Source organism: Nelusetta ayraudi, unplaced genomic scaffold (genome assembly GCF_046127955.1).
Source record: "Nelusetta ayraudi isolate G7.1 ecotype Tasmania unplaced genomic scaffold, CSIRO-AGI_Nayr_v1 ptg000160l, whole genome shotgun sequence".
NCBI lineage: Eukaryota > Metazoa > Chordata > Actinopteri > Tetraodontiformes > Monacanthidae > Nelusetta > Nelusetta ayraudi.
The window spans coordinates 187,770-213,041 of NW_027466210.1; the positions used below are offsets into that span (position 1 = coordinate 187,770).

A 25,272-nucleotide genomic window follows, 5' to 3' on the forward strand; every position below is an offset into this window, starting at 1 on the left:
ACACTTCGGTATTTATTTATTTTTTTGGTGGGGGGTGGGGGGTAATTTCTCTTCTGAAACAGCAAAGGACCCTTTGATCATAATCTGCCCGTCTACAAAATCAGAAACACCGGGGCTCAATTTTGAAATCCTAGAAGTGAATCACGATTACGGGGAAAGGCGAGAAGCTCCCATTTTATCATTTTATTTTCTCATCTTTAGGTTTTATTCGTCTGTAGAAGCAGTCAATACAAATGATAATATGAATCGACGTCTTGTGAGTTATAAATGCATCTCTTCAAAGCTAACCAGGAAGGAAATTAGTTGCTCTCCACTCACACTCACACACACACACGTTTATGCCTACAGTTCATAAATACAATCAATCTGATATACAAATATTTGGATAGATTCATATTCTAGCAACATTTAAAATGCAGCTCTGGCCGCTCAACGTCGTCTTTACAGTAGATGCCGTCAGACTGATGGAGGTAAAACCAGAACCTGACTTTGGACGAAAAACGCCACCCCGGACACGTCTTTTCAGTCAGGAGTCGTTCATGGGCTGGAAGGACATTCGAATAAATATCTGTAATGAGCAGCACCCAAAAAAAAAAACGTTCTCTCCTCCAGGTCTCGGCTCGAGGCCTGGAGTCACTTTCCCCGTGTCAAACCATGTCTGCTCTTAACTGGAGGGTGACTGAAAGACATCAAACATACAGGCGTGATTCATTCTCACATGATCCAAAAAAAACCAAACAACAAAAGCACCATTTTCTCTCTCAGTCATCATATACATTATAGTTAACCATAGACATTTGGACTTCACACATTTAGGGAAAACTAAAACAGGGCCTGGGATACTCGTGTTTATGTGACCTTCGGGGCTAAAGTGAGTTGAAAAATCGGAGTTCTCAAACGCGGCGGCTGACAAGTAAAGATGTGAAGACGGAGGCGGTCGAAGCTGCTGGACAGAGACAGACAGGCTGGAGGCTGTTGTTGATTATGATCTTGTGAGGGCGTGCAGGCAAACAGAGACGGGTCCTTTAAAGAGAGAGCGAGAGCTGCATGTCCATGTGCTTCATTTACTCGGCAGAGCGGGCGAATCCAACAAGTCTCTAAGCAAATCGCTCGCCGAGATCATTTCATTTCAACACCGGGTACTGCCGCTGACCGCCCAGACGGCCGGCGCGGTGTCCACCACCTGATGGCGCACTTGTCTGAGAGCAAAGAAAGAACACTGTGAGGGGCGGGGAAAGGAATTTTGAAAACCTCCAAAGAATTTTATTTTCCTTCGTCTTATCCTTACCTGTGCAAACTGTGCAGGGTTATAGAAGGTGACGCCTCCGGTGGGCGGGGCTGCCTGGCCAGGATGATTCTGGAACACATGGAGGTTACACCGTTACTGTCACGGGCAGCGATAAAGGGGGTCGATGCACTGCTGGTGCCGCGACGTGATTGGACAGCGTCACACAACAAGAGGTTGATGAGTCGAGTGAGGCAGGGCTTTGCTGGTTTTAGTCGCCATGCAGACCGGGTTGAGTGATTAGTGACTGAGAGCTGTGTTGTCGTGTTGCAAGCAGACTAATTGTCCTGCAGCCGCCTCCAGCATCTCGCGCATTTGAATCTCTAAATCTGGCATCGCTTACAAAGACGGAGGATCTGTTGCAAAATAAATAAGGCCTGGGGTCGTGTTGTGGCTAACGCAAAACATGAAGTCGAATGTGGTTTAAAAATTATTCTCATTAACTTATTGTCTCTCCTTGAATTAGAAAAAGATGCTGGAGATGGCATGCAGGACCGCATGCAGACACTCGTGGGTTAGACTGTGCAGTGGTGGTGGGGGGGGGGCGACCGGCGGAGTAGGGCTGCAACAATTATTTTTGTTGTCGACTAATCTATTGAGTATTTTTTTTGGATTATTCACGATTATCTTCTTTATTTTTGCCACCTATTTTGGACTTTTGTTAAGCCTAACTTGCTTAAATCTTCACACCTGTTATAATGGACTCTGACAACATACGTTTTTTTTTTTTTTTTTAAAATACATCTAAAATAATGACACACAAAGCATTTATCTGTGACATAGCTGTTACATTTTTCAACGTAAAATATCATAGGTATATTAATTCACGATTTAAAGATCATATGCAATGTTTATCGCAGTTAAATACCGTAAACAGATGTATTTTAACTTGAATAGCTATCGAATTAAATATGCCCTAAATAACATAGTTAATGAGTGATAAGAGTTACAAATCAGTGTAAACGCTAGCTAGTATTGGCAGGGGCTATAATTCACTAATTACTGCCGTAAAGTGCGCATTTACCTAAATGAACTATCGTTCGCTCAGCTAGCTTGTTCCATGATTTTCCGACGTGCGAAAAAAGTTACGTATGTTTTTGCGTCGTAGGCTGATGATTAATTAACAAATAAGCATATAAGTTTTTCGTTTTGTTTATTTGTTGTTTTAAATAACCACAAAATGATTCTCCTCGACGTTATTTGTGAACTCGTCTCGGCGGTCAGCGACTCCGGGGTGTCGGTGTTCGCGGGCCGCCGTAGTGTTAGCATGGAATGCTAGGTGAGCTTCACAGAGTTTGCACCTAACGTGTTTCGCTGCTTCATTTTCTATGAAATATTCCTAAACTTAAGAAACTTTGGGTCGGAGTTTTCGAGCCTTTTCAGAGAAGAAGAAGAAGAAGAAGGAGAAGCCGTTCTTCTCTGTTTTTTGCAGGTTGTAAACAACGAGCGACACTGCCACCCTCAGTGTGCAGTACTGCACTGCAGGTACAAATGAGCACGTAGCGGCTGGAGTGTGATTTTATCGTTCAGCAATTTACAACAACAACAACAACAACAACAGGGCGCGTCGACGCATCAATTTCAGCGATTACAATCGATTACGTCGACTAATCGTTGCAGCCCTACGACGAAGCGTGCTACTGGTGATGTGGCGAGCTGGGTGGGTGGGTGGGTGAGTGGGGGACAGCCATAGGGGGAGGTGGTGAAGGTGGTGGATGGGGGTGGACCGCTGAAGGTCCAGCCAGAGGTACCTGGTTTAAATGCTGACTCACTTCGCGTGATAAAGAACTCATTGAGCTAGAACGTGACAGCTACGGACAGCAAGAGGTAAAAAAACAAAACAAACAAAGAGCAGAGAGCAAAAAACACAAAACCACAAACACGTTAATTATTGCCCATGCACAAGATTAGAGTTGTATAAATTATCCAACAGTTCAGAATATCAAAAAAAAAAAAAATTGATGACTAGAAACATGAGATAAAGAGAATTCAATTATAAAGCAAATGGAGATTTCATTTCATCAGAGCAGTGAATTTAGCATGAAGATGGGCAAAGACTTGCTGACATGCATGCATTACCCCCTCCCCTCCCCTCCCCACCAGACCATCTCTGATGTTAACTTCAATTAATACATACAGGCAAAACTGCACTGGCTGGTTAAGGTTTTTTGAGCACAATTCAGTGGTGGCACGATGGCAACGAGTGAAGCGCGAAACGAGAACGGCTGGTCTCACCTCTCCAGACTGTGAGCCATCAGGCACTACAGGGACTTCCGGGGCAGGTGGCACCAAAGTTGGATTGAACATCTGAAAATATGCATTACATCCCAACAGGGGAAAAACATAAATTCATTCATTCATCAACGTAGGATTTAGTTTTTCCCATAGAAGCTGAGTTACCTGCGGAGCCGCACTGGCGTGGGGAGAGTTCTGCTCCTGGTTTCCTCCTTCGCTGCCCTCTAGAGGCTGCTGATCGTCAGGCGCTGCAACAGAGATGGTGGATTTACTTCCCTCAGATATTGAAACTGAGGATGCAAATTGTCTAATAATGCACTTGTTGTTAGTTGATTGACCGTATCAACCGATTAACGATTAATTGATCAGCGGTGATTTTTTTTCCTGAGAACCTAAATTTCACAATGAAAAATGTGTAAGGAACACATTATTCAGTGTAAAAAAATGTTCAATTAATTGCGACAAATTTAATTTAATCAATTAAATTCTTAATGAACAATGAATTGATAATTGATTAATTGTTGTTGTTTTAATTTTTTTTTACATATGTATGCAAAGTCAACCCATGATTTAAAAGCTTTTACTCACGACACACACCTGAGCTAGGCACAAACAGATTTGCAGGCATGGCCATCGGGGCCAGAGGTGCAAAGATGTCTGCAGGGGGCGGTGCCAACCCGCCGGGTTTAGTGGTACCACCTGGGTTCAGGACATCCACGTATCTGCTCCTCGGACCTGGTAAGAAGCAAACGCATCAGAGCGGGACGGAACAGAGCAACCCTTGTGTCTGTGAGGCTTTAACACCGTCGACTCACCCGCCTTCCTGGAGAACATGTTGACAGGCGGGCCACCACCCGGCGGGCCGCCGGGGCCTCCGGGCCTCGGCATCTGAGGCATCGAGGGGAAGCCGGATGGTGGAGGTGCGAGGGGCTTGCTCTGGTAGAACAAAACAAAAAATGTTTATTTGCAAAAGTTTTGCCGCCACAGAGAGACACTTCTGTCTTGTACACTGTCTTACGGACCTCCTCCTCCGGCTCGTTCAAGTCGACCCACTTCTGCTTCGTCTCGTCCCACACAATCTGACAAATACGAACATCATCAGTCCCGGTACCACTTGTAGTGAAGGGCATAAACTCATACTTGAGTAGCTGAGAACCAAATGCAGAGAATTCTAAGAGAAAAAAAAAATCCAGGAACTTACAGATGGTTTGTCGTCAGCTGGCAAGTGAGCCTCATTCTTCCCTTTCCACAGCCAGTTTTTTATCCAGCCACCAACACGGCTCTGTAGCAAAGGAATTTTAAACTCCTGAGATCACTGGCACATGGGACAGGAGAAACGCAGAGCTTCTGAGCGAGTGCGAACCTTCTTTGGGGAGTCCCTCCTCTCTTTCTTCTGCTCTTCCTTGCGGGGCTGTTCAGGAATTGAAGGAGGCGGAGGAGAGGTCTGCTTGATGGCCGAGTTGCTTCTCTCCCTTCCGCCCGAGTGAGTGGACGACTCGGACGTGGTGCGTGAGCGGCGACCTGGTGCCTGTAGACCAGAAAAAAAACTTGATATCAATGTTGTACGAAGGGCTTTATTTTCATTTTATTTTTATTTTTTTAAAAAAGCAGAAGGCTGGTTTTGGTATGGCAGTAGCTGTGTTTCCATTACATTTTTTTCAGATAATAAAAGCAATATTTCTAAAATTTCGACAAAGTACAATTGCGATTTGCAGGTGTTTCCATTGAATGGTGTCAATCGCATGAGCCGTAAATCTCGCAAAATCTCGTCCCACGCGATTGACGAGAATTACGTTGGCTTTTGTTTGTTGACGTTCGTTTTCTGTCAGGAATGGTTGTTATATTTTTCTCTTTGATTACTTGTAAAAAATATTCTGTCCTCCTCCGTTTTAGAGATATTTTCAAAATGTAAGTGTTTCCATTAGCGATATTTAGGTTTTGTGCAATTCTATGGGTAATGGAAATGCAGCCAGTGTGGCTGTAGACTGGGAAACCTCACTGAAAGCATAATTTAACAGGCTGCAAAAAAAACACACCATGTGAGTGAGAGATGATTGCGATGTTGTCCTTGACCTCCTCCCCGGGCCCTGCAGTGACAGAAATGACCTCAAGCTCAACACAAAAACACAGTTTTTATTTTGTTTTTTTAATATGTGCTGCAAACCCTACCCAGTAACAATACTGACCATGTGAGCCATTTGGTCGTAGAAATCCTTCTGCGGCGTGAAGGAGCTTCTCGGTGGGGAGGAGGACATCTCTGGCGTGGACCGGGGCAGGTGCTCCATGTGGGGCATGTGGCCGGGGGAAGGGGGCATGTGCTGGGGCACGTGCTGGGGCATGTGGAACACAGGCGGATTCATCTGCACGGGGGAATGCTGCACCTGAGGGGGCACGTGTGGCGACATCTGGCCCGGCTGATGAGGCGGGGGTCCCGGCTGCGGAGGCGCCGGGTACGTTTCTAACTGTTCCGGTTGGGGCTGGAAGGGTGGAGGTGCGAAACCAGGATCCTGAGAGGGGTAGCCGGACATGGGGATCTGGCCCGGCGGTCCACTGGGGGGCACCGGGTAGAACTGGGGCACCTCGTGAGGAATCTGAGGAGGCGGCATGCCATCTTGGAGGATGGAGGTCGGAGCTGGGAAAAGATACAAGTGAGGTTTTTTTGGTGTTATCCGATTGTAAAGTATTAAAAAAAAAAGAAGAAGGCTCGGCAGTGCAAAGACGCACCTGGAGGCATGAGCTGCACTCCCTGCGGAGGAGGCCCAGGCAGCAAGGTGCTCATCAGCGGGTTGTCAGGTGCGGGCCCGTCCATCTCCACAGGCATGTTGTAAGGTTCAGATGGACTGGACTCATCCATGTCTGAACTTGGGGTGCTGCACTCGAACTGGGTCGGAGTTCTTCTGTCTTCGCTGTATTTAATCTGCCCCGTCTAAAAACACCAAGGAATGAGTCTCCGGCTTCATTTAGACAAATTGTTTTCAATTTGAACTTAACGGAAAGCAGAAGGGAAATAAATGTGACACTGCGCCTTTAAAAACCACAAGCAAAGAGATGCACTGCTGTACAGAAAGGCTTTGCGTGAATAAATAAATTATATGCAAACAGAAACAAACATTTCCAGTTTTCTTTACCCTGATCTGTCCATCCAACTGTCTGAGGTGGATCAGCCATTCGGGCTCGTTGAACAGCTCAATTTCTGGCTTCTCCTTCAGTTGCGGATCAAAGAATCGCAGCTTTTCTGACATCTGTTGACAAAAAAAAAATATTAGTGAGATAGTATAATTTAGTAAAAAAACAAAATAACTGATTAGACATGGTCACTAACAGACAGCTGGGGTTCCCACCTGGATGATTTGGCTTATGAAAATAGGCGAATAGTAACCCGGCTGCTGGAGGACAGTCCTGGAGATCACTTCACAGTAGTGAAAGGCCTGCGCACTCAGTCCCGCTTCAGCCAATCGGCATGCATAGATCAACTTGAACACCTGAAAAGAGACGATAAGTGGCAGAAACACGGCCTTAGCTCACGTCTGCTGTTTGTTTTATTTGTTTGACTTAAAATCCATTGTACCTGGAAGTTGGGCAACGAGCACGGCTGGGAGCCCAGCGACTGAGCGTACTCGTAGGCCTCGGTCCTCTGAATGGCTTCATTGGTGGCAAAGTGGGAGAAGGGCAAACTGGAACGAGGAGGACGGAGGGATTCAGTCACACGGGAGACGCACAACCATCGAACAGTGTTGTTGCCTGTGGCTCTGTGTCTGACCTGTGGTTGGAGCCAATGAGAACCATCTTGGTGCTCTTCTTGGTGTAAACTCCCAGACCAACCTGGGCCATCAAGTAGCAAAAGTGGGCGGCGTCGATCAGCCCTTTGGATGCTGCCACAAAACAGAATAATTGTTGAGAAACAGCGTGGAAGGCGAGATGAACTTTGCGGTAAAGAGGACCGGTGCATACCAAGAGTGTCACCCATGGTGCTGATGGTGCGGGTATCCAGGTCTTGGCTGTGTGTGAGATTGGACAAAACCATGGCCAGGTGAGGGCGCCAGTCACCCCACTTCTCCTCTCCACAGCACTGGAGAGGCAACACAGAGATTCATCTTGAGGGAGGGCGAATACGCAGCAAGACGGAATGGAAGCGAATACACAGGCAGTACATACAGTGGCGGATGCAGGCATCCTTCCCGACATCAGCTGGTACACTGTCTGAAGAGGATCATTGATGGGCAAACTGTTGGCAAACCTGCACAAGAAAATATAGAACAATTCAGCAGTGCATCAAAACATATTTAGATGTCCACTCACAAAAATATATATTTATATATATTTTCTTTATTTATATACACACACGTGGTATTTTTTTCTTTTCTTTTTTACCTTATCATGACACGTGCGTGAGTCCGGTTGTCCATTTTACTGGCTAAGAGCAGGGCGTGGCCCCACAGTCCTCCTTTCATAGCTGCTTCAAGTGCATCCTGTTTGATTAGACAAGAATGCAAGGCTCTTGAGTTCGATATCCAAGCACAAACTACAGGCTCAGTTTCCGTGATATACAGTACGTTGAAACTGATTTTCTGACCTTCTTCCTGCCAAACAGCAGCAGCTCCCTGAAGCGCTCCGTCTCTTTGCCGACGTTCTCCGGGACGGTCATGAACGTGTCCGACAGGAGGGACAGTGGTCCGGCGCCCGGCTCTTCCTCGGCCCGTGCCAGTGGTTCGTTGTTAAAATCGATGAGGTTTGCCTCATTGGGACTTTTGCCTGGCAGCCAAACGGAGCGGTGCTCCTTCAACAAGAGGTCGGCAATGTCCGTCCCCACCACGGTCTAAAGAAAAGCAAGCAAAGTTGCGTTCAGGCAAACACACAAGACAATCAATGCTCACAACGGGCCTAATTTCGATCCTCCTACCCCGTTCTGTCTGCAGAGAAGCATAATGAAGTCCCAGAGCAGACAGGCAGAGTCCCTGTCCAAGAGGTCGTTGTCTCGCGAACACTCCAGGGCTTTGCTCTGGGAGAACTTTATCACATCCACCTTGTGCGTCTCCTCCCTGATGAAGCATTTTTCAATATCAGCTTTCATGGTCTTGTGATGACTGACTAAAAAAAATGTATCAGCAAAAACCTTTTGCACTTACTTGACGAGAGGCCCGGGGAAGCCCCGGAGTTCCGTCTGATCTCGGCTGTCCTGCAGGATCGTCTGCCAATGGAGAAATAGTTCAAATTAAGTCTAGTAATGTTGGGCAATAAAACTCACCAGGTGACCGTTTAACACAAACACACGGAAACCACATCCAGACGGGCATCTTTTCAATGAGGTTTCTTACGTTAAACTTCAGAGTAAATAAAACAACTCAGGCTTTTGTCTCTGTGCTGCTGTGAGTTAAATTTAATCTGGTTCTTTTTCCAGCAATAATCTGATTTCATGGCTTCAGTTGTCATGAGTTAGCTGCCATGCAAACTGTTTAAAAATAAACGCTCAATAAATTCACATTAAAAAAAACTAAAACCCTAAATGTACCTCCATGCTGTGGATGTCCACAAGAGCAGGCTGTCCATCTGAAGGCAGATTGGGCAGAACTTGGATGAGATGACCGCCTGGTCCGAAGCGGGCACAGCGGTGGGGCACGGTGAACTTTTCTGGGGTTGCAGGACGAGGAGGAGCTGGAGGGGGGAGAGAAAGGGGGCACAGCCAGATTATACAGTTGTACTGGCAACATGACTCGCAAAGAGCCAAAACTAAGGACTCAGCTTACGTTGCTCAGGAGCGCTCCAGGTGTTGTCTGCGTTGTACTCAGAGGGATACATGGAGTAGTAGTTCTGGGAAGCGTCCGCCTGGTGCGCGTACGGCCCGTACGAGTACTCAGCAGCCAAAGTGGACACTGTGGTGTCATAGGCCGCTGACACTGGGTCAGGCTGGTTCCTGTATACCTGGCTCTGCAAGATGAGAGGACAACATGAACACGACAGCTTCGACCTGAGCTTTATACTGCCAATGCATTACGTCAAAGTTATCATTGTGTTCAAATACGTGCTTCCGACTGAATCTTACTCTTTGTTTTTCCATCATGCCCGGGGAGACATAAATACTTAAAATGCTAGTGAATGGGAGAGCTGAGACCCGAGAATGATCATGAGACAGGAGCAAAGCGTGGATAATAGCAGAAATGAGACGATGAAGGGGACGTTTGAGCGCAACACTCTTGCTGTGGACTTAGGAGCGAGTGATAAGAGTTCAAGGGCTGAAAAGATAAAAATGTTCATTTCTTGCCGGGAGCGAGATTGAGGGAGCTTTTACACCTGGGCTGACTGGAGAAGTTGTTCAGAAAAATCCTACACGCTCCAAAAAAACAAACAAACAAACAATAAATGACCTGCTGTGACTGTGAGCTGAAGCTGCTTCGTCTGCTGTGGTGGCTGTGGGAGCTTTGAACGCTGCGTGCAGAGTGCTCGCTGCGGACGCTGCGCCGGTCGAAATCGTCCGCGCTCGCGTCTCTGGGCCGCCGGTAGTCGTCGTCAAAGCTGGTATCGTACCCGGGATAGTACTGCCACTGATTGTCGTAGTCCTCGGTCCTGTGGGCAGAAGATTGTTGTAGAAGTTAGTTCTAGATAGATCACATAATCTTAGATCACACGCAATCTTACATTGTAACGCGCAAACCTTTTTTAAAAGACATACCTGGGTGGATAGACGGTTGAATTGTAGTAGTCTCTGCCTCTGTAGCTCTCATCATGATTAGACCAATAGGAATCATAGTATGCCTTGTAATGAGGGTCATACTGTCCGTAGTTGTATCCTGTTATGGACAGCGAGTGGGAAAGACGGAAAAAAACAAAACAAAAAAACCCGGCGAGGTTACAATGATTCTGGCTTGTACGTTTTTAGTGAGTGTAGCTTTCGGCTGAGTAGCTCATACCTGAATAATCATAAGGCTTGGGGTAATCTACATAATGATCACTGTAGGCACTTTGGTTTGCTCTCTGGTAATCTTCAGGATAGCCTTGCCTGTGGAGGAAAGAAAACTACCATTAAAACAAGTGATAAACTAATTATACACATAATATACAAACTAGGTTATGCGTGGAGGATTCTTGGGCATATTTGACTTTAAACTGCAGAAAGAAACTGTATTAAAAACGGAGCAGATTAGCGATACTAAGGACAGGGGGGGACTGAAGCTTTTTCACTGACCTGGAAGAAGGTCTGTCAGAGTACTGGCTAGCTCTGGAGCTGGGTCGCTCTGGTGGAGGCTCTCTATATGTGTAATTTGGATCTCGATAAGCTGCTGGCTGTCCTTTATACTTGCCATACCAAGGATCGTTTCTGCCCCTGTAAAAACCGTCCTGAGGGACAGGAAATAAACACAATTTCTATTACAGCAGAAGTTTCCAACCCACACATCTGAAAAAAAACCTAAAAAACAAGAGGTAAACTTTAATATACCTGGTAATATTTATATCTCGGATCTCCAGGATACGGTGGGTACTGGCCCGGAGGATAAGCTGCTCTACCGTCATTGTATTCTCCATAATAGCCATAATAGCCACTATACATCTGTCCGGGAGGCGGATAAGAGGGCCCGTGGCCATGCTGGCTGCCATGCTGGCTACCGTGCTGGCTGCCGTGCTGGCTTCCGTGATGGCTGCCAGCAGACGAGGGTGGTCGTGGTGGCTCTGTAGGAGCTGGCTGGGAAGTTCCTGGAGGTACGGGACCTTGGGGGCCTTGAGGGTATGCATTGAAAGGAGGGGGAGCACTTCCTGGTGCAGGACCATGCGCAGGAACAGGGTACTGACCCTGGGAGGTTGGTGCTCCACTCACTGGAACAACAGGTACGACATTCGGTCCCTGTGCCGCGACACTGGGATCAGATGTCTTCTTGGGCTCAGCTGGCGGCGGAGCGCTCGCAGTTGCGTGGGAAGCTGTCGGTGGTGCTGTCTGCATGTTGGACGAAAGGGCCGGCGTCTGTGCAGGTGGATTTCCTTTCACCTTTATGCCCTGCTGAGCATCTTTGGTGACCTGCAGGTAAAACCCATTAGCAGACTGCTGCGATTCGTGGAGAGGGGAAGGATGGCTGGAAGCCTGAATTTGGTTTTGTGATTGGTGCATAGAAAAATCAAGGAGTTCGTAATTTGACGGCTGATTGGAGGCAGCAGTAGTCACAAGAGAGGCCTGAGGATTAACTTGAAGAGAAGAGTGGTTGTCACCACCCTGCGACTGGCCTCTTGAGAGAGGAGGGCGAACTTGCTGAGGCTGTGACGGAGCCGCTGGGTCTGATTTTGCGTCCGCTTTGTCATGGGTCAGATTTAGAGGGTTCTGGTGAGAGGCTGAAGGACTGAAGTTGATTGGCCCTGGTGCAAACAGTGGATTCTGGCTTGAAGCGACTGAAGCGGACTTGGAAGTACCAGCACCAAGCCCCTGTGCGATTGGTCTTGCTGACAAATTACAGGCAGATTCTGCGGCACTAGTCGGACTGCTTTCCAGAGCAGAGGTGCTGGGGGTAATCACACTGTAACTGGAAACTGGAGGGGCAATCAAAACAGGCTGCTGGAGCGAGTCGGGCACAAGCAGAGACGCATACCCCTGGATGCCTTGTGGGTCGGCTGGCTCTGCCTCACTCACCTTAGGTGGGTTCTCGAGGTTCTCCAAGTGTTGTTGTGAGGAGGGCTGGGATCTATGGGCAGGCTGTAGGTCCAGTGGGCCGTCCTCAGGAGGCTGGATGACATCAGCACTGGGCTCGCGTAAAGGGGCAAGAACAGTTGGGGCAGCAGGGGCTAGGAGAATATTAGCAGCCAAGCTAGTCGGGTCATTCTGTGCCCACAAAGTAGTAGCAGGGCTCTCACATGGTCGGCTAGCCCCAAAAGCACGGGATGAAGGTCTAGAGTGGGAGTGAATGACGGGATGTGCCAGATGAGGGACAACTCCCACCCCAGCGGACAGGGGTTGCCCAGAACTATAGATATTTTCCATATTATCAGGCGGCTGCTCCAGGTTTCCTGGAGTGGAATCTGCTCCACCTTCCGCTACTACCTTAGCCCGGTCAACTTCAGGAGGGCGTACCCCAACTCCGTGTGAGCGCACAGGTTCAAAAGAACTGTTGGCACTGGCCTGAAAGACCCCAGTTGGTTTGGGAGGGCTCGGTGTGGAAGGCCACGTCTGCTCCAGGGAACTCTGCTGCGCGGCCACGTCTCCAGCCGGGGAAGTGTCAATCTGTTCAAAGTAGCCGCCAGTGGCCAAGGGCAAGTGGGCTTCATCGGTGAGGCGTGGACTCTCCTGCTGAATGAAAGTACCCATCACTCCCTGATGCCGGCGAGAGGCCGTCCCACTGCCGTGGCTCATATTGCTGTAATTGGATGACACACTTGCAGATCTCATTGGTCTGGAAATGGAATCTGGTGTCTCCAAGTTGGGGCCAGTCTCAAACTGGTCTACTACAGCAGCAGCAGCAGCAGCAGCAGCAGCGCCAAGGGTTTCACTTGGTAGAACTTCCAAGTTTGGGACACATTCCAAATTCTCGACATGCTCATTGTGGGAATTGTGAGGCTTCAGGGTTACGCCCTGAGCTGAGCAGTTGCCGTCGTTCATGTATGGTATTTGTGAATGGTCTTGCAAGGGGGGTCCTTGATAATCCAGAGGGCCATCTCCATGGCCTGTGTAGGGTTGTGGATGGCTGTGATGGTGAAATGATCCAGGGCCACCGTTTACTGCCTTGTTTTTCTCTCCAGCCAGAGTTTCTTCATTTTCTACATCATTGTCATTAAAGAACATTGAGAGAGTACCAGACTCCTGGGAGTACGGAACCGGGACAGGGGCAGAGTTAGCCCCAGGCCCAGTGTTTGACAGATGGTGAGAGCTAGCCGAGTCAGGCCTGGACTGAGGGTGGTCCATGCTCGTTCCCATTTGATGGTAGCCCGAGTCCGACGGAGGTTGGTTGAACCACGAGTCTTGTGGCGTAGAGCTCTGAGTGAAGTAGCCCTGCATTTGGAAATGGGAATTATGATGCTGTGGCGCATTTGGATCAGGCCATTGAGAACTGGCAGGATTCTGAAAAGGAGGAGGGGCTTGGTCCTGAGGGTGACCAGGTTGTGGCGTTGTGGTAGGATTGGGGTGATGGGGCGGCACCATGGACTGTTGGGCTGAGGGGTACATTTGGCTCTGTGCAGGTAAATTAAAAGATTGCTGCGGAGGGTCATTAGTAGGCTGAAAATAGTTCTGAACCGATGGAGGCCTGCTTCCGTGGTCGGAAGGCCACGGGGTGGAGGGGTTTTGGGGGGGTAAAGGCTGGAAGGGCACAGGCTGAGGGGGTGGCTGTCCGTAAAATTCCTGATTGGAAGCGGTTTGAGACGGTACTGGGCCTGAGGCCATGTGTGGTGGCTCTGAGGCGGTGGATGGCGTCTGTTCTTTCGAATTAAAATAAGCCTGCTCCCCCAGCGAGTAGGACGCATATCCTGCTGGAATGGGTGCTGGGGCAAAGCTGGGGGATGCTGTACCATGGGGGCTGAACAGAGTCAAAGCAGGAAAAGATGATGTTGATGATGATGACGATGAGGGGCCCGGAAGACCACCCTGGACAACCTCTGGTGGATGTGAATGCGGAACCAGCCCTGGGCCAGGTTGGGAGTACGCGGTGTTAGGCGCGGCTTGCATTTGGGGAGGGCCATTGTTGGGTACTGTTGGTAGACCCCCTGCCGCCATAGGAGGGGGTGCTCTCACAAAGGCAAATGGGTCTGTCATGGGTTGAGTAACTGGTGGCATCGGGGCTGCAGCTGCAGCTGGATGCTTGTGAGGCCTTGTCCTTCGGAACATATTGGGTCCCGAGGGCGGAGGGCCAGAGGCTCCTGGAGGACCAGTCCGAGGAGGGGGCTGCATGACTGAGGAGCTTGCAGGTCCGACGTCACTAAAGAGGCTGAAGTCAGTCTGAGCTGTAAAGAAACATGGAGGGATAGTTAAACAAAAACATGCAACTAATGATGTGCACCACGCCTTTATTTGACCAAAAGTTGGTGATCCTGTGCAAACAGATGGCACATCCAACGTGGCAAATCCTACTTCAGTCAGGGGCAGCAGTCGAAAGAAAAATGTCATGATATTAAACAATGGAAATGTTGCTAGTAATAAATACTATGTTGCATTTTGTGTCACAAGATAAAAACAATTATTACAGAAAGCTGCGTTTGTTTTACTCTCCACAAAGAACATACAGAAAAACAAATCAAGTCACAGCAAATAAATTGTTCAGCATTTTGTCCATAATATGCGTCTGTACAACTGTTTAATACTAAATACTTCTGTATACCAGGCCTCATCTGAAGGGATTTCCTTATTTTGTAGCTTTCAGACACAACTGACTGGTAGTCCGTGAATAAGGTGATTGAGACACCGCATTTTCTGAGAACGTGTTGATTAAGTCCATTGTTAGAAAGCAAGAGTTAACTAGGAACTGATAGCAGGACATAGGAAACACAGTATCAGAACCCAGTTAGCATGATATAGGTAGCATAATGTCAGAACCCAGTGCGATTTAGTCTGTTTTAAGACTGGTTCCTGATTTTAACGGATGCCACGTAAGAACGAGAAACATATCATCACTAGCAATGTTCCGATTGTATCTTGCAGATATATCAAATACACTTGGAAATTACATCTGTCAGTGGACTGGTGAAGCTAACAAGGAAGGGACTCAAGCGTTTTTACTACTGAAAGGCGACGCGGGGAAAACAAAACAAACAAATGCTCTTAGATAACAAGCTGTGAGAAGATGACCAAACAAGCAACAACAGACATTTCATGCGATCCGGGTTTATAATTCACCACAAACAATAACCTATTCCACAAGGCTAACGTTTAGCATCAGCGACATGAACCTCCAGCAACAAACCATAGGAAATAAGATTACAAAGTTGGCACAATAAAACACACACCAAATAAATCCTGGCGATTGTTATACGTTGGTTAGATTCTACACGGTCCGGATGTTGCTTTTTTCCCCTGTCACAATCTGGTTAATTTACAAATGGAGTTACCGATGAGGAAATATTTCAGGGATCAACAGCTAACGGTAACGCTAAGTTACCCTGCTATGCACGTCCCAAACGCCGTACTCAGCAAAATAATCATCCAGATTCGTAATTTCGCTGTAAAACTATGAGCTATCACCGGTCGGGAGTAAACGATCCTTTCACCACCCACGATTTTCGAAGCTGTCAACTAGCAAACACCAAGCAGGTACAGGTCACTGGCCGCTCGTCGAGGATCATTTATCGGCTCCGGGTCCGCTCAGCTAACGTTAGCATTGGTGCTAAGCTAGCGACACTGGCTAGGTCGCCAGTGCTAAGTGCAGGATCAACAGTTTCGTACTAGTAACAGAAATCGCATTAAAACGTGTACAGCTTAACACGTTAAGTTACACCCTACGCCGACTCTTACCCGATGTCAGAAATGTGTACAAATAGGAATAAATTCTTACAAATGTGCAGGGCAGCGAGTCTGACACACCGCCACCATCTTCAATGAACACATCCTTCTGGGCTACGTGTACATGCAGCGTCACGGGCCAAACAACAGTTGCGTCATCAGAGGGCGGGTCCTGTTAAAGGTCATTTGAGCAAAGTGGAAATACGTCCATCTTTTTTTTTTTTTTTTTTAAATTAAGCATAAAGTATCCAAGCAACTATCGCGTCAACCCGGATGTCCTGTCTTCAACATTAACATTACAATAATTAGACGTTAGAAATGCCTGCCATTTCATGTTGAAATCTTTACATTTATTGAAATTACAAGTTCAGTGCTGCATACCGTTGTCACAACAATTGTTGCATTTCATTTTGATACATTGTTTATCTTTTACAATACAATCAAACAGAGGAGTTTGGTTACGGAGATTTGTAGAACACTGTCAATGGGATAAGACAGCAGGTGGAAGAGCGTCAGTGTCGCAGGCCTGGGGCAGAGGGAGTGGATCTTCTCCAGTGGAGACTGATGTAGACTAGTGCTACAAGAAGGATTAACTTGTGGCCAACCAGTTTGGGACCCTGATGCTTGCACTGAGGAGAGGAGGATGTCACACTGTACATCTTGTAGAAGCAGAGCCAAAATCCACGTTTTGTTCACTTAAACACACTACAATGCAATGTGCAAAACACACTAACATCCATGCATTAAACATTTAAGTTCCCGCACGGATTGTCACATGATAAATGATGTGTTCTGAAGGGAAACTACAATTTATATATGCAAATATGTGTACATATATGTAAACAACATTATAACAAATCACTGGGGAAGAAAATATGATGTATAAAAATTAAAATAGAGTAAATAATAAACAACATAAAGCAATAATAAACATATACCCTTAGTATTCTATGATTTTGCGGAAGGTAAAAGTCGACTGGCTCCCTCGTATTGTGCTCAAGTTCCTGAAAAGCAGCTGGCTAATTGATTTTGTCCACCAGAGGGCACTATGTCAACATATAACTCAACTATCCGATTGACTTGAAACTCGTAGCGGAGGTAACCCGCAATCTATTAATTGTCTCATCGTGATTTCTTTACTTAGACTAAATTGATTTGTCGAGGAAGCAGCCTCTGCGGAACTTTATGATGTCTACTGATGCGCTTATATCTGCTTGTTACAGAGTCAGCAGTACAGTTGAAGGGCCAGTTTATAATGTATCGCGCTACAGGCCATTCTGTGACATCAGCTGAAATATGCAGAAGTTAGGGGTAAGCAGTGGTAAATTATGCATGCCATATTCTCTCTCACTTTTTATTTGGCAGAGTTGGCAGGGGAGGGGCTTCGAAAGAAGGATTACCTCACACTCCTCATTGCTTTTCTTCAATTTTACATTAAAAAAAAAAAAAAATTTCATACCTTTCTTTCATGTTACATTTTTGATTACCCTGTTGGCATTTGTAGCTTTTATTTCGTGGAAGAGTAAGGGCATATAGCTGAGATGAATAGGTAAGAGTAAGTTGAAGAAGAGTAGCCTCAGGTGTGGTTTAAACCAGTGTTAGAAGAGCCTTTGGTGGCTGTGCTGTCCTCTTGAATAACATGAGCAACCAGTTTGTATTCATGACGTGCTCCGCAGGGACAGATGTCTAGCTCGGTGTTCATGTTAAAGGACGCGTTACAGTCTTGCACATCATGAAATTGCACCTCCAAAATAATTGGCATGTCGTCAAGCAATCAGAGAAGCTTCAGTTTACAAAGACATAGGGTCGCTACTCGTGAAGTCATTATTCGTAATGAGGTCGAGTATTTCCAAAGGGCAAAACAGGACAAGAATACTTGAACTCACGGTCCTCAGGGCACAGGAACCATGGCACTTGTCGACCTGTGAGCACAGAACACGATGCCAGAAGTTTCTCTGACCTTCTGCCGCTTAAATTCCCGCAGCGTGTCAACCTACATGTGAACACGCTTCATTTTCCACCTTTTGCTCAGACTTGTTAGCCGAAACCTCGGTGAGTGTGTGTGCGTGTGTGTGTGTGTGTGTGCGTGTGTGTGTGAGGAGATTACACATCCGCGGGCAGGTTAGAACAGACCTTGCCATTACACATCGAACCTCTGAGCCAGTTCCCCTCTGCGCAGTGTAAACAGTGTACATTTCCGAGGCCTGTCCGCATGACGCATCTAATAACCAAACAAGCGGGTTGACTTTGTATTGTTCAATTGTATCAAGTATTTAACTGCTGTTTCCAAGTATGGGGCACTTGGTTTGGAAAAAGCTTCTGTGTATGAAAAGAGAAAAGCAAAGTCACGCAGCGGCAAAGACGGCCGAGTTATGACTGAATGCTGAACTTTTAGCACAATGGATATCTAAGCGCTGTGATCACTTTGTCACAGCAAGGCCTGGTTAATCAATGGTATCTTTGGCCTGCAACCACTTCCTGTCAGTGCGCCGTGTATGCGCCACTGTGTTTGTCTTCCGTGGCCTTGTCGTTAAAGTCTTGTTTACAGGAAAGCCAGGCGGGTGGCTTATGTTTGGTTAAACCGCTGTCAAAATGGCTGATAAGGCCGGAGCCCAGCAGTCCGTTGATGGCACAGGGTCTCCGAACAATGGCCCCCAGAGTGAGTTCATCTCTGCAGAGGCCCGCATGCTGCCGTAGCATATGTGGCAGGTGTGTGTGTGTGTGTGTGTGTGTGTGTGTGTGTGTGTGTGTGTGTGTGTGTGTGTGTGTGTGTGTGAGCGATCAGATTAGAGGCCAGCAGGCGGTTTCCTTGAGCAGCGGTGCTAGGAATCAAACAATGGGGTGTGCGGAGCATCTTCTTTGTTTTATTTCCCTCTCAGTCTCCTTCACATACAAACACACGCACCGTGCACATGACACACGCCGCCGTGGTCAACAGGGCGCTAGAGGAGATTGCACGGACAGGTGTGGGCCTGGTTTCACACCGCAGGATGCAGAGATTAGGTTGGTATCATCAGCATCACGTATCTGGGGAATCTTTCTCAACCATTTGTAAAAAAAAAAAAAAACAACCCCAAAAAAAAAACAAAAAAATCCACAGCTTTCAGCAGTCTTCTTGCTTGCGTGGGAAACCCGTCCCTTTCTGTAGTGTTCACATGAAACCGGGGGAAGATCACCATTTTTTCCGCGAACTGAATTACTTGTGCAAACAGAACTTTGAGGTTTAGCTGTCGTAAGCCAGGTTTAAGCTTAACTTTGAATAATAATGATGATGTCATAATGTAAATACACTACCAGTCAAAAGTTTGGACACACCTTCTCATGCAACTTTCTACACTTAAGACATCAAACATATGAGCAAGATATATGCAACTATGCAGCAAAGAAAACATGCTGCATAGTTGCATATATGAAAACATGTTAAATAACTCTGAATATGCTTTTTATGAAAGGTGGCTATTTTGAATAATTTAAATGTAAAACATGTGAGAGTTCTTTTCCACTTTTATTGTTCCCTATATAATTCCAAGTGTGTTTGTACATAGTTTTGATGCCTTCAGTGAGAAACTGCAATGTCAATAGTCATGAGAAGGAAAGAAAAGAAATTAAATTCATGACAAATATAATTTTTTTTAAATTACATATTTCCAAGTGGTAGACAAATTAAAGGATTCTGAGGATAATGATATATTGAATTGAAATAAATCTGTAAAATAGAAAAACAATCAATTACTATAGTATCGAATGTGTTCTCACACGCAGAAACATTCCACGGCTTCAATTAATGATAATGATTTCAAGAAAAACACTTAAGAAACACAACTAACACTGAAGTTAATCCGTTACACGGCCTGAACAAGCCGCCCTGCGCTGTAACTCGCTCTCCTTAATCATTATGCAGACACAGGGCACGCCTGCCTGCCCTCGGGCCTGGTGAGAATTTAACCAGATGGGGGCGTAGTCGCTTGAAAGATAAATGATAAATTCTCATGCTCTTCTTCTTCATGTCCCTTACTAAGCTTTTTTTATAGGCATGTCTGTCATTTTACTGTTTTCAGGTACTTCAGTGGCTAAACGGTGAGAATGAAGAGAAACAACGGACCGGAACGCCGCCATTCAATTAATGTGATAGAACCACGTCACGACTGGATGCAATTACGACGGCACGAGACGACGAGGTATCACTTTATGTTTCCCCCCCCGCTTGATTGCGGGGAGGCTCGTTAGACGGGATGACGGACGCAGAGTGTAATGTTTTTATAAGGGGAAGATGGATTGTTTTCCGAGCGGCGGAGGGCCGAGTAGGAGGGCCGGGGCCGGGTGAGGGAGAGTGGATGTCACATCTGTTCCTGCCACTCCCTCCAAGGCCCCGGAGCATGGGAATCGTCGGTGGCTGCGAAGGCTGCAGCAACAGGCTGTTTAGGGGTGAACCTCATTTGTCAATAAAATAAACTTAAAAAAAAAAAAAGACCCAGTCCGAGGCCGAGACAAGACTGAGACCCTTAAAAAGTGGTCTTTAGACCGGTCTTGAGACCAAGACCGGTCTTGAGTACTACAACACTAGGATGAAGGATGTATACCAACCTCAAAGCCCCCCTGCCCCCTCCCAACTTGGTTATCGAGGTGATTTATAAAAAGCTCCGCCTGCCAGAGTGTCTGGGGTCAGAAAATAAACGCGCCCGTCATGAGTATCTCACGCACGCCGCGCGTTCCGTCTATGCAAATAACGATATCTAATAATAATAAAAGTGTGGGATGGATCTCGCCTCCCGCCCGCCGCCTCCCGCCCACCTGTGGTGGCTTGCGTCGCTGCACGCTGCTCAGCTTTTGCCAGAGGCGGTTTTAGGTTTCTCTCACTGTCTTGTCCCCCCCCCCCCCCGTGCAGGACCCCCAACACCACCACCACCCTCAACCGCCACCGCCACCGCCACCCACCGCCCAGAATGGTAACCACCGCCGCACTTTAATAAGCCATTTCACAGGGGTCAATTCTCCTTTCTCCACGCCGTCAGCTGGGCCTCCTCATTCCCCTTCCTTCGCCCCCTTTGCCGCTCCTCCCCCCCCCACCAGCACCCCTCCTCACTGGCATGTGCTCGGCCCTGCGTTGTTTACTGGCCGGAGCGTTTAGAGGGGTTAGCGTTTCACCGCGGCAGCTGTTGGCACCATGTGCCTCCCTCTCGGGCGGCTGGCCGACGGCACGCAGGCCGCTGCCTCGCACGCCCCCCGGCAGCATCCCCCAGAGGACGCTGCCCTCCGTCGCCTCCCTCGCTCGGCCCCGGCTGGAAAGAACGGGGGTCTCGATCGTATATCAGGAAACGGTTTAATGCGAAGACAGAGTCCTGGCTCTGAGCAGAGGGGGGGCATTCCTTGGCAGCGGGCCGTAGTGGCCGCGAGTGGCCTCGACGCGTCGACAAAAGAGCGTCCGCCTGCTCCGTACGTCGCACACTTACCATCTGACGTGTACAGAAATAGCTAATTCCAGAGCCGCGGCTCAAGTCGTCTGTTATGAATAGGCTCACGAGTTCCCGTTGCTTTTTTTTTTTTCAACAACCCCGTCGCCACCTTAGCAACTGTCTCATTGATTAGACAGACAGCTGTCACCAAACCTGCAGCCTCATGGGAAATTTTCTTCAAATCAATCGGCATTTTAAAGGTCCCGTGTTATGTTTACATTTAACATTTTCTGCGTTTCCATGACCCCTAGAATTGCGCAAAAAACGAAATATCGCAATAAAAAAACGGGTCATGGAAACACCTAAACTTCGCAAAACCTCTCATATATGGCTAAAAGGTTTTGATGCTCTCACGAGGTGGTTTTTCAGACGAATCGATATAGAGGTATATCGCAAACGCATCATGGAAAATCAAAGAGAAAAATATAGCAACCGTTCTTTGACAGCACACACAGCTAAACACAGCTAAACAAACAAAAGAAAACCTAATTCTTGTAAAATCTCACAGGATGAGATTTTAGAATTTAGAAATACGGCAATTCACACAAGTTAATGGAAACACCTGCAAATCGCAATTGCACTTTGTCGAAATTTTTAGAAATAACGCTTTTATTTTGGAAACGCAGCGAATGTCTGTTTCTGACCTGTCATTGAAAATGAGGAGAGTCTTCGACATCTTTTGTTTCAACTTTCAGAGAGAATGTGCTAAAACTCACTTTCAAAATCGGTCATCTGTGATGTCACAAAAGGCGCACAGGTCTCACTGATACTTCTCCCAGGTTAGTGGCCAACCTCCAGGTGTTTCCACCGCCTCTGTAACTACCATCTGGTCGCCTTGTTTTTTTTTTGTCCCGTTTCAAAACACGTGGAAGGTCCCAACGTAGCGTCAGTGTTGGCAGGAAGCTGTAAACAGAGGGCTAATTATACTCTTTGTCAGGAGATCACTTCAGTCTTGTCTGGATAATTATTTTCAAGCACTAAAGAACACAGCTTTGCCTCAGCTGCTGCTGTTCTTCATAACAGGCAGATTTCGCACATATTTATTCCCCAGCGATTTATTGAAATGGAATTTGTGTTGAGCGCGTTTATCTTTCTATCCGAATCTCTTTCATCCGACTCATTTCGGCCGTGTCTTCCAGCAGTTATGCAGGTTCTCTCTGGTACTTCCTCTTTGTGTTTTCTGCGCCGTTCGAGGACGGCTGCATTCTCTATTTCGGTACCAGCAAAAGTAAATTTGCCAACAGGTTTTCAACAAAGCAACCCGAACCTCAACCTGAATCACAAGTTCATGTCGGGGGGGCCTGGCAGATGGCCGCGTTTCCGCAGAGACAGGGGGGGAAGCGGTGGATGTCGCTGGTCTCAGCCCGCCCTCCCACCGCAGAGAGTGCAGCGAGTCTGGTGAGAGTGGTGTGGAGAGGCAAGGTCAGGGTGACAGTTGTCGGACCCCCCGTCCATACCATTTGGATGGAAAGTGATACCGGGGACAGCTGACGCTGCTTCTGTCACTCTCAGGGTTAATTTGGAGTGTCTTAGCGCTCGCTCCGCTCTGGACGGATTTGTAATGAACCCAGAACTAAGTGGTGGATGGAAGCTAGTGTCTGTTGACCTCTTTTTTTTTCTCCTTTTTTTTTTTTTTCAAATCACACACTCACGCAGGCCCTTTGACTAAAGGCAACGTCTCGTGGGAACAGACTTCCACATCCATCATGATGGACCCAACACTCTTGCCACAAGCAGTAGTACAGTAGTTTTTCTCTGAAGTGGATGTTTACTTAGTGGTAAACATGATCACATGATGAGGTCTATTTCCCTGGACAAAAGTGTATGTGTGTGTGTGTGTGTGTGTGTGTGTGTGTGTGTGTGTGTGTGTGTGTGTGTGTGAGAGAGAGAGAGAGAGAGAGAGAGAGAGAGAGTGTGTGTGTCACTACACAGCAAAATCCTCTTTGCAGGATAATTCCTGGACATCATCATTTTGGTATTATCCAGGCTGCATTCAGGGAAATGACAATTTTCAGTGAAATTTCGCTTCAGTCACCGCACACAAAGACAGATGTTGGGCCTTTGATGGTGACGGTGATCCCCGGACTTTTCCTTATGGCGACAGTAACCTCCCAAGGCAACGGGGGAACTCCGAAGATGGGAAGGTCTAATTGTATAAATGGTTTTCCTGGGGGCTTAACACTTTTAGAATTAAGCTTACAGGCAACTTTTGACACTGTGGCTTTAATTTTGCAGCGTGCTACTTTTGGCCCCTCACACTACATCAACTATCACGCCACGGCTTAGAAGAGAGCAGCCAGAAAAACAGTGCTAAAATCCCACTTGGTGGAGCCAATCGGGGGCTTCGGAGGAGGAAAGTCAACATTTGCAATCCTTGCACAGGATGTCCTGGTTTAGAATCCACCTCCGTCCTCTGAGGTGTCCACTCCCACACGTAGTAAAGGCGATTAACGCTTCTTCTTTTTTTTTTCAAACAAATGCTTTTGTTTTTGGTTCTATGCAAATTGCCTGCAACCTCGCTTAATATTTTAATACTCGCAGCTTGAGCGCAAAAGGGATGGTGGCGGTGGTGGTGGTGGTGGTGGTGGGGGTGGTGGGGGTCCTTTCTCTCTGCTTGTTTACATTCCACTCCCCCAAACCCCCTAACCAGAGCTAATCTCATCAGTAAATTCCCCGGCTGAACAAATATCTCCCCTCACGGTGGATATTCCCACTCTTTGTGCTCGCGCAGACGCACATTGTGCATGTGCAGACGCACACAAGAGTGTTTCCCCGAGTGTGCAGTTGTGCACCTGAACGGGCGGCTGGCGTTTTCTGGACACGGCAGAAAATCGACCGGGGACCGGGGATCATTTTCGCTGATCACATTTATCCTTTTCCACTTTGTTCCCCCCCTTCCACCATCTCGCCGCTTCTTTCCCTCGATTTCGACTTGTCATAATTGGGCAAGTTTGAGGTACACGACAATGATTTTATTTTCATTTTTTGTGCCTGTGTTGCGGTATTTACGGGTCTATTGGGACTCCTATTGAGAGGGCCGATGGGTATAAAGGCCTGCACAGACAGTCAGCCAGACAGACAGGCAGACAAGGATGGTTAAAGGTTGTTAGCGAGCCACAAAGGTGAAGACAGGCCCCCAACTGTGCTACCCTGACCCCCTCTTGCAGCCATTATGGATCGGATCAGCAGTCCTCTATAGGCCAACTGCGTGCCTGGCCCCACTCCGCTGCACTCCAGCCAAGACCCCGCAATGTCCTCTTCTGCTGCTTAGTGGGGCAGCAAATCTAATTACAGTTTCTTTTTTTTCTTAACATTTTACTGACACAGTGGATTTCTGCATTTAGGGTGCGTGCGTGTCAGGTGAGAGTTGCTTCCCTCCCAGTTGTTCTCTGACACAAACTCGTGAACTAGGGCCTATTTCCTGCCCTCTTCTCACCTCAGGTATTAAAAGACGGGGGAAGGACCAATGCCGTTGTTGCCTCGAGCTCATCCAGGACAGCTCGGAGCCTGGCCCCCTTCCTGTTTTTAATTGTTCTCCAACAAAAACACACACACAGGAATGTGTCGATTTGGAAAGAAGAAAATGCAGGAGAAACATCTGGAAAATGTTTGTATTGCCGTAACATGAAATTATTTTTCGGCAGAAAATTTCACAGATTCAGTCACGATTTAATCCACATTTTACAGAGCTAAGTTTCCGAAACTGACTTAAAAGCTTTGTTTGCATGTTGTGATAAATGTTTTAGCAGTACTGCCGACAGGTTGCCCTCGGTGGTTTAAATCCAGCACCGTGCACGATAAATTTCACCGCTCACGTGCGTCTCCCATCTCTGTCAGAGACCATTCACCATACTTACGACCGCATTAGTTACCACAAGCAATCAGCTCCCCGTAGTTGC

At 47.2% G+C, this 25,272-nt stretch overlaps 1 protein-coding gene across 6 annotated transcripts; it reads right to left on the reverse strand.

The window, feature by feature from the left end:
- Positions 1-33: 33 nt before the first annotated feature.
- sec16a (SEC16 homolog A, endoplasmic reticulum export factor) lies at positions 34-16,059 on the reverse strand. 6 transcript variants are annotated; one of them, XM_076013853.1, is made up of 32 exons: positions 15,973-16,059; positions 12,129-14,428; positions 10,953-11,525; positions 10,701-10,852; positions 10,426-10,514; positions 10,188-10,305; positions 9,883-10,081; positions 9,265-9,445; positions 9,030-9,172; positions 8,647-8,708; positions 8,421-8,559; positions 8,094-8,336; positions 7,892-7,989; positions 7,676-7,757; positions 7,472-7,589; positions 7,281-7,392; positions 7,089-7,194; positions 6,862-7,002; positions 6,649-6,762; positions 6,245-6,446; positions 5,707-6,152; positions 5,557-5,607; positions 4,884-5,048; positions 4,722-4,802; positions 4,543-4,599; positions 4,336-4,456; positions 4,109-4,255; positions 3,686-3,768; positions 3,521-3,592; positions 3,037-3,096; positions 1,289-1,357; positions 34-1,199 (listed from the first exon to the last, which is right to left on the reverse strand). In XM_076013853.1, exons 2-32 carry the CDS (start codon positions 14,373-14,375, stop codon positions 1,125-1,127), a joined length of 6,546 nt encoding a protein of 2,181 aa, XP_075869968.1. In that variant the 5' UTR covers positions 14,376-14,428; positions 15,973-16,059; the 3' UTR covers positions 34-1,124. The 6 variants fall into 6 exon arrangements, with proteins under 6 accessions (XP_075869968.1, XP_075869965.1, XP_075869966.1 ...); XM_076013850.1 differs by having other exon boundaries at positions 4,118-4,255; positions 10,953-14,428; XM_076013851.1 differs by having other exon boundaries at positions 3,058-3,096; positions 10,953-14,428.
- Between the last annotated feature and the right edge of the window lie 9,213 nt (positions 16,060-25,272).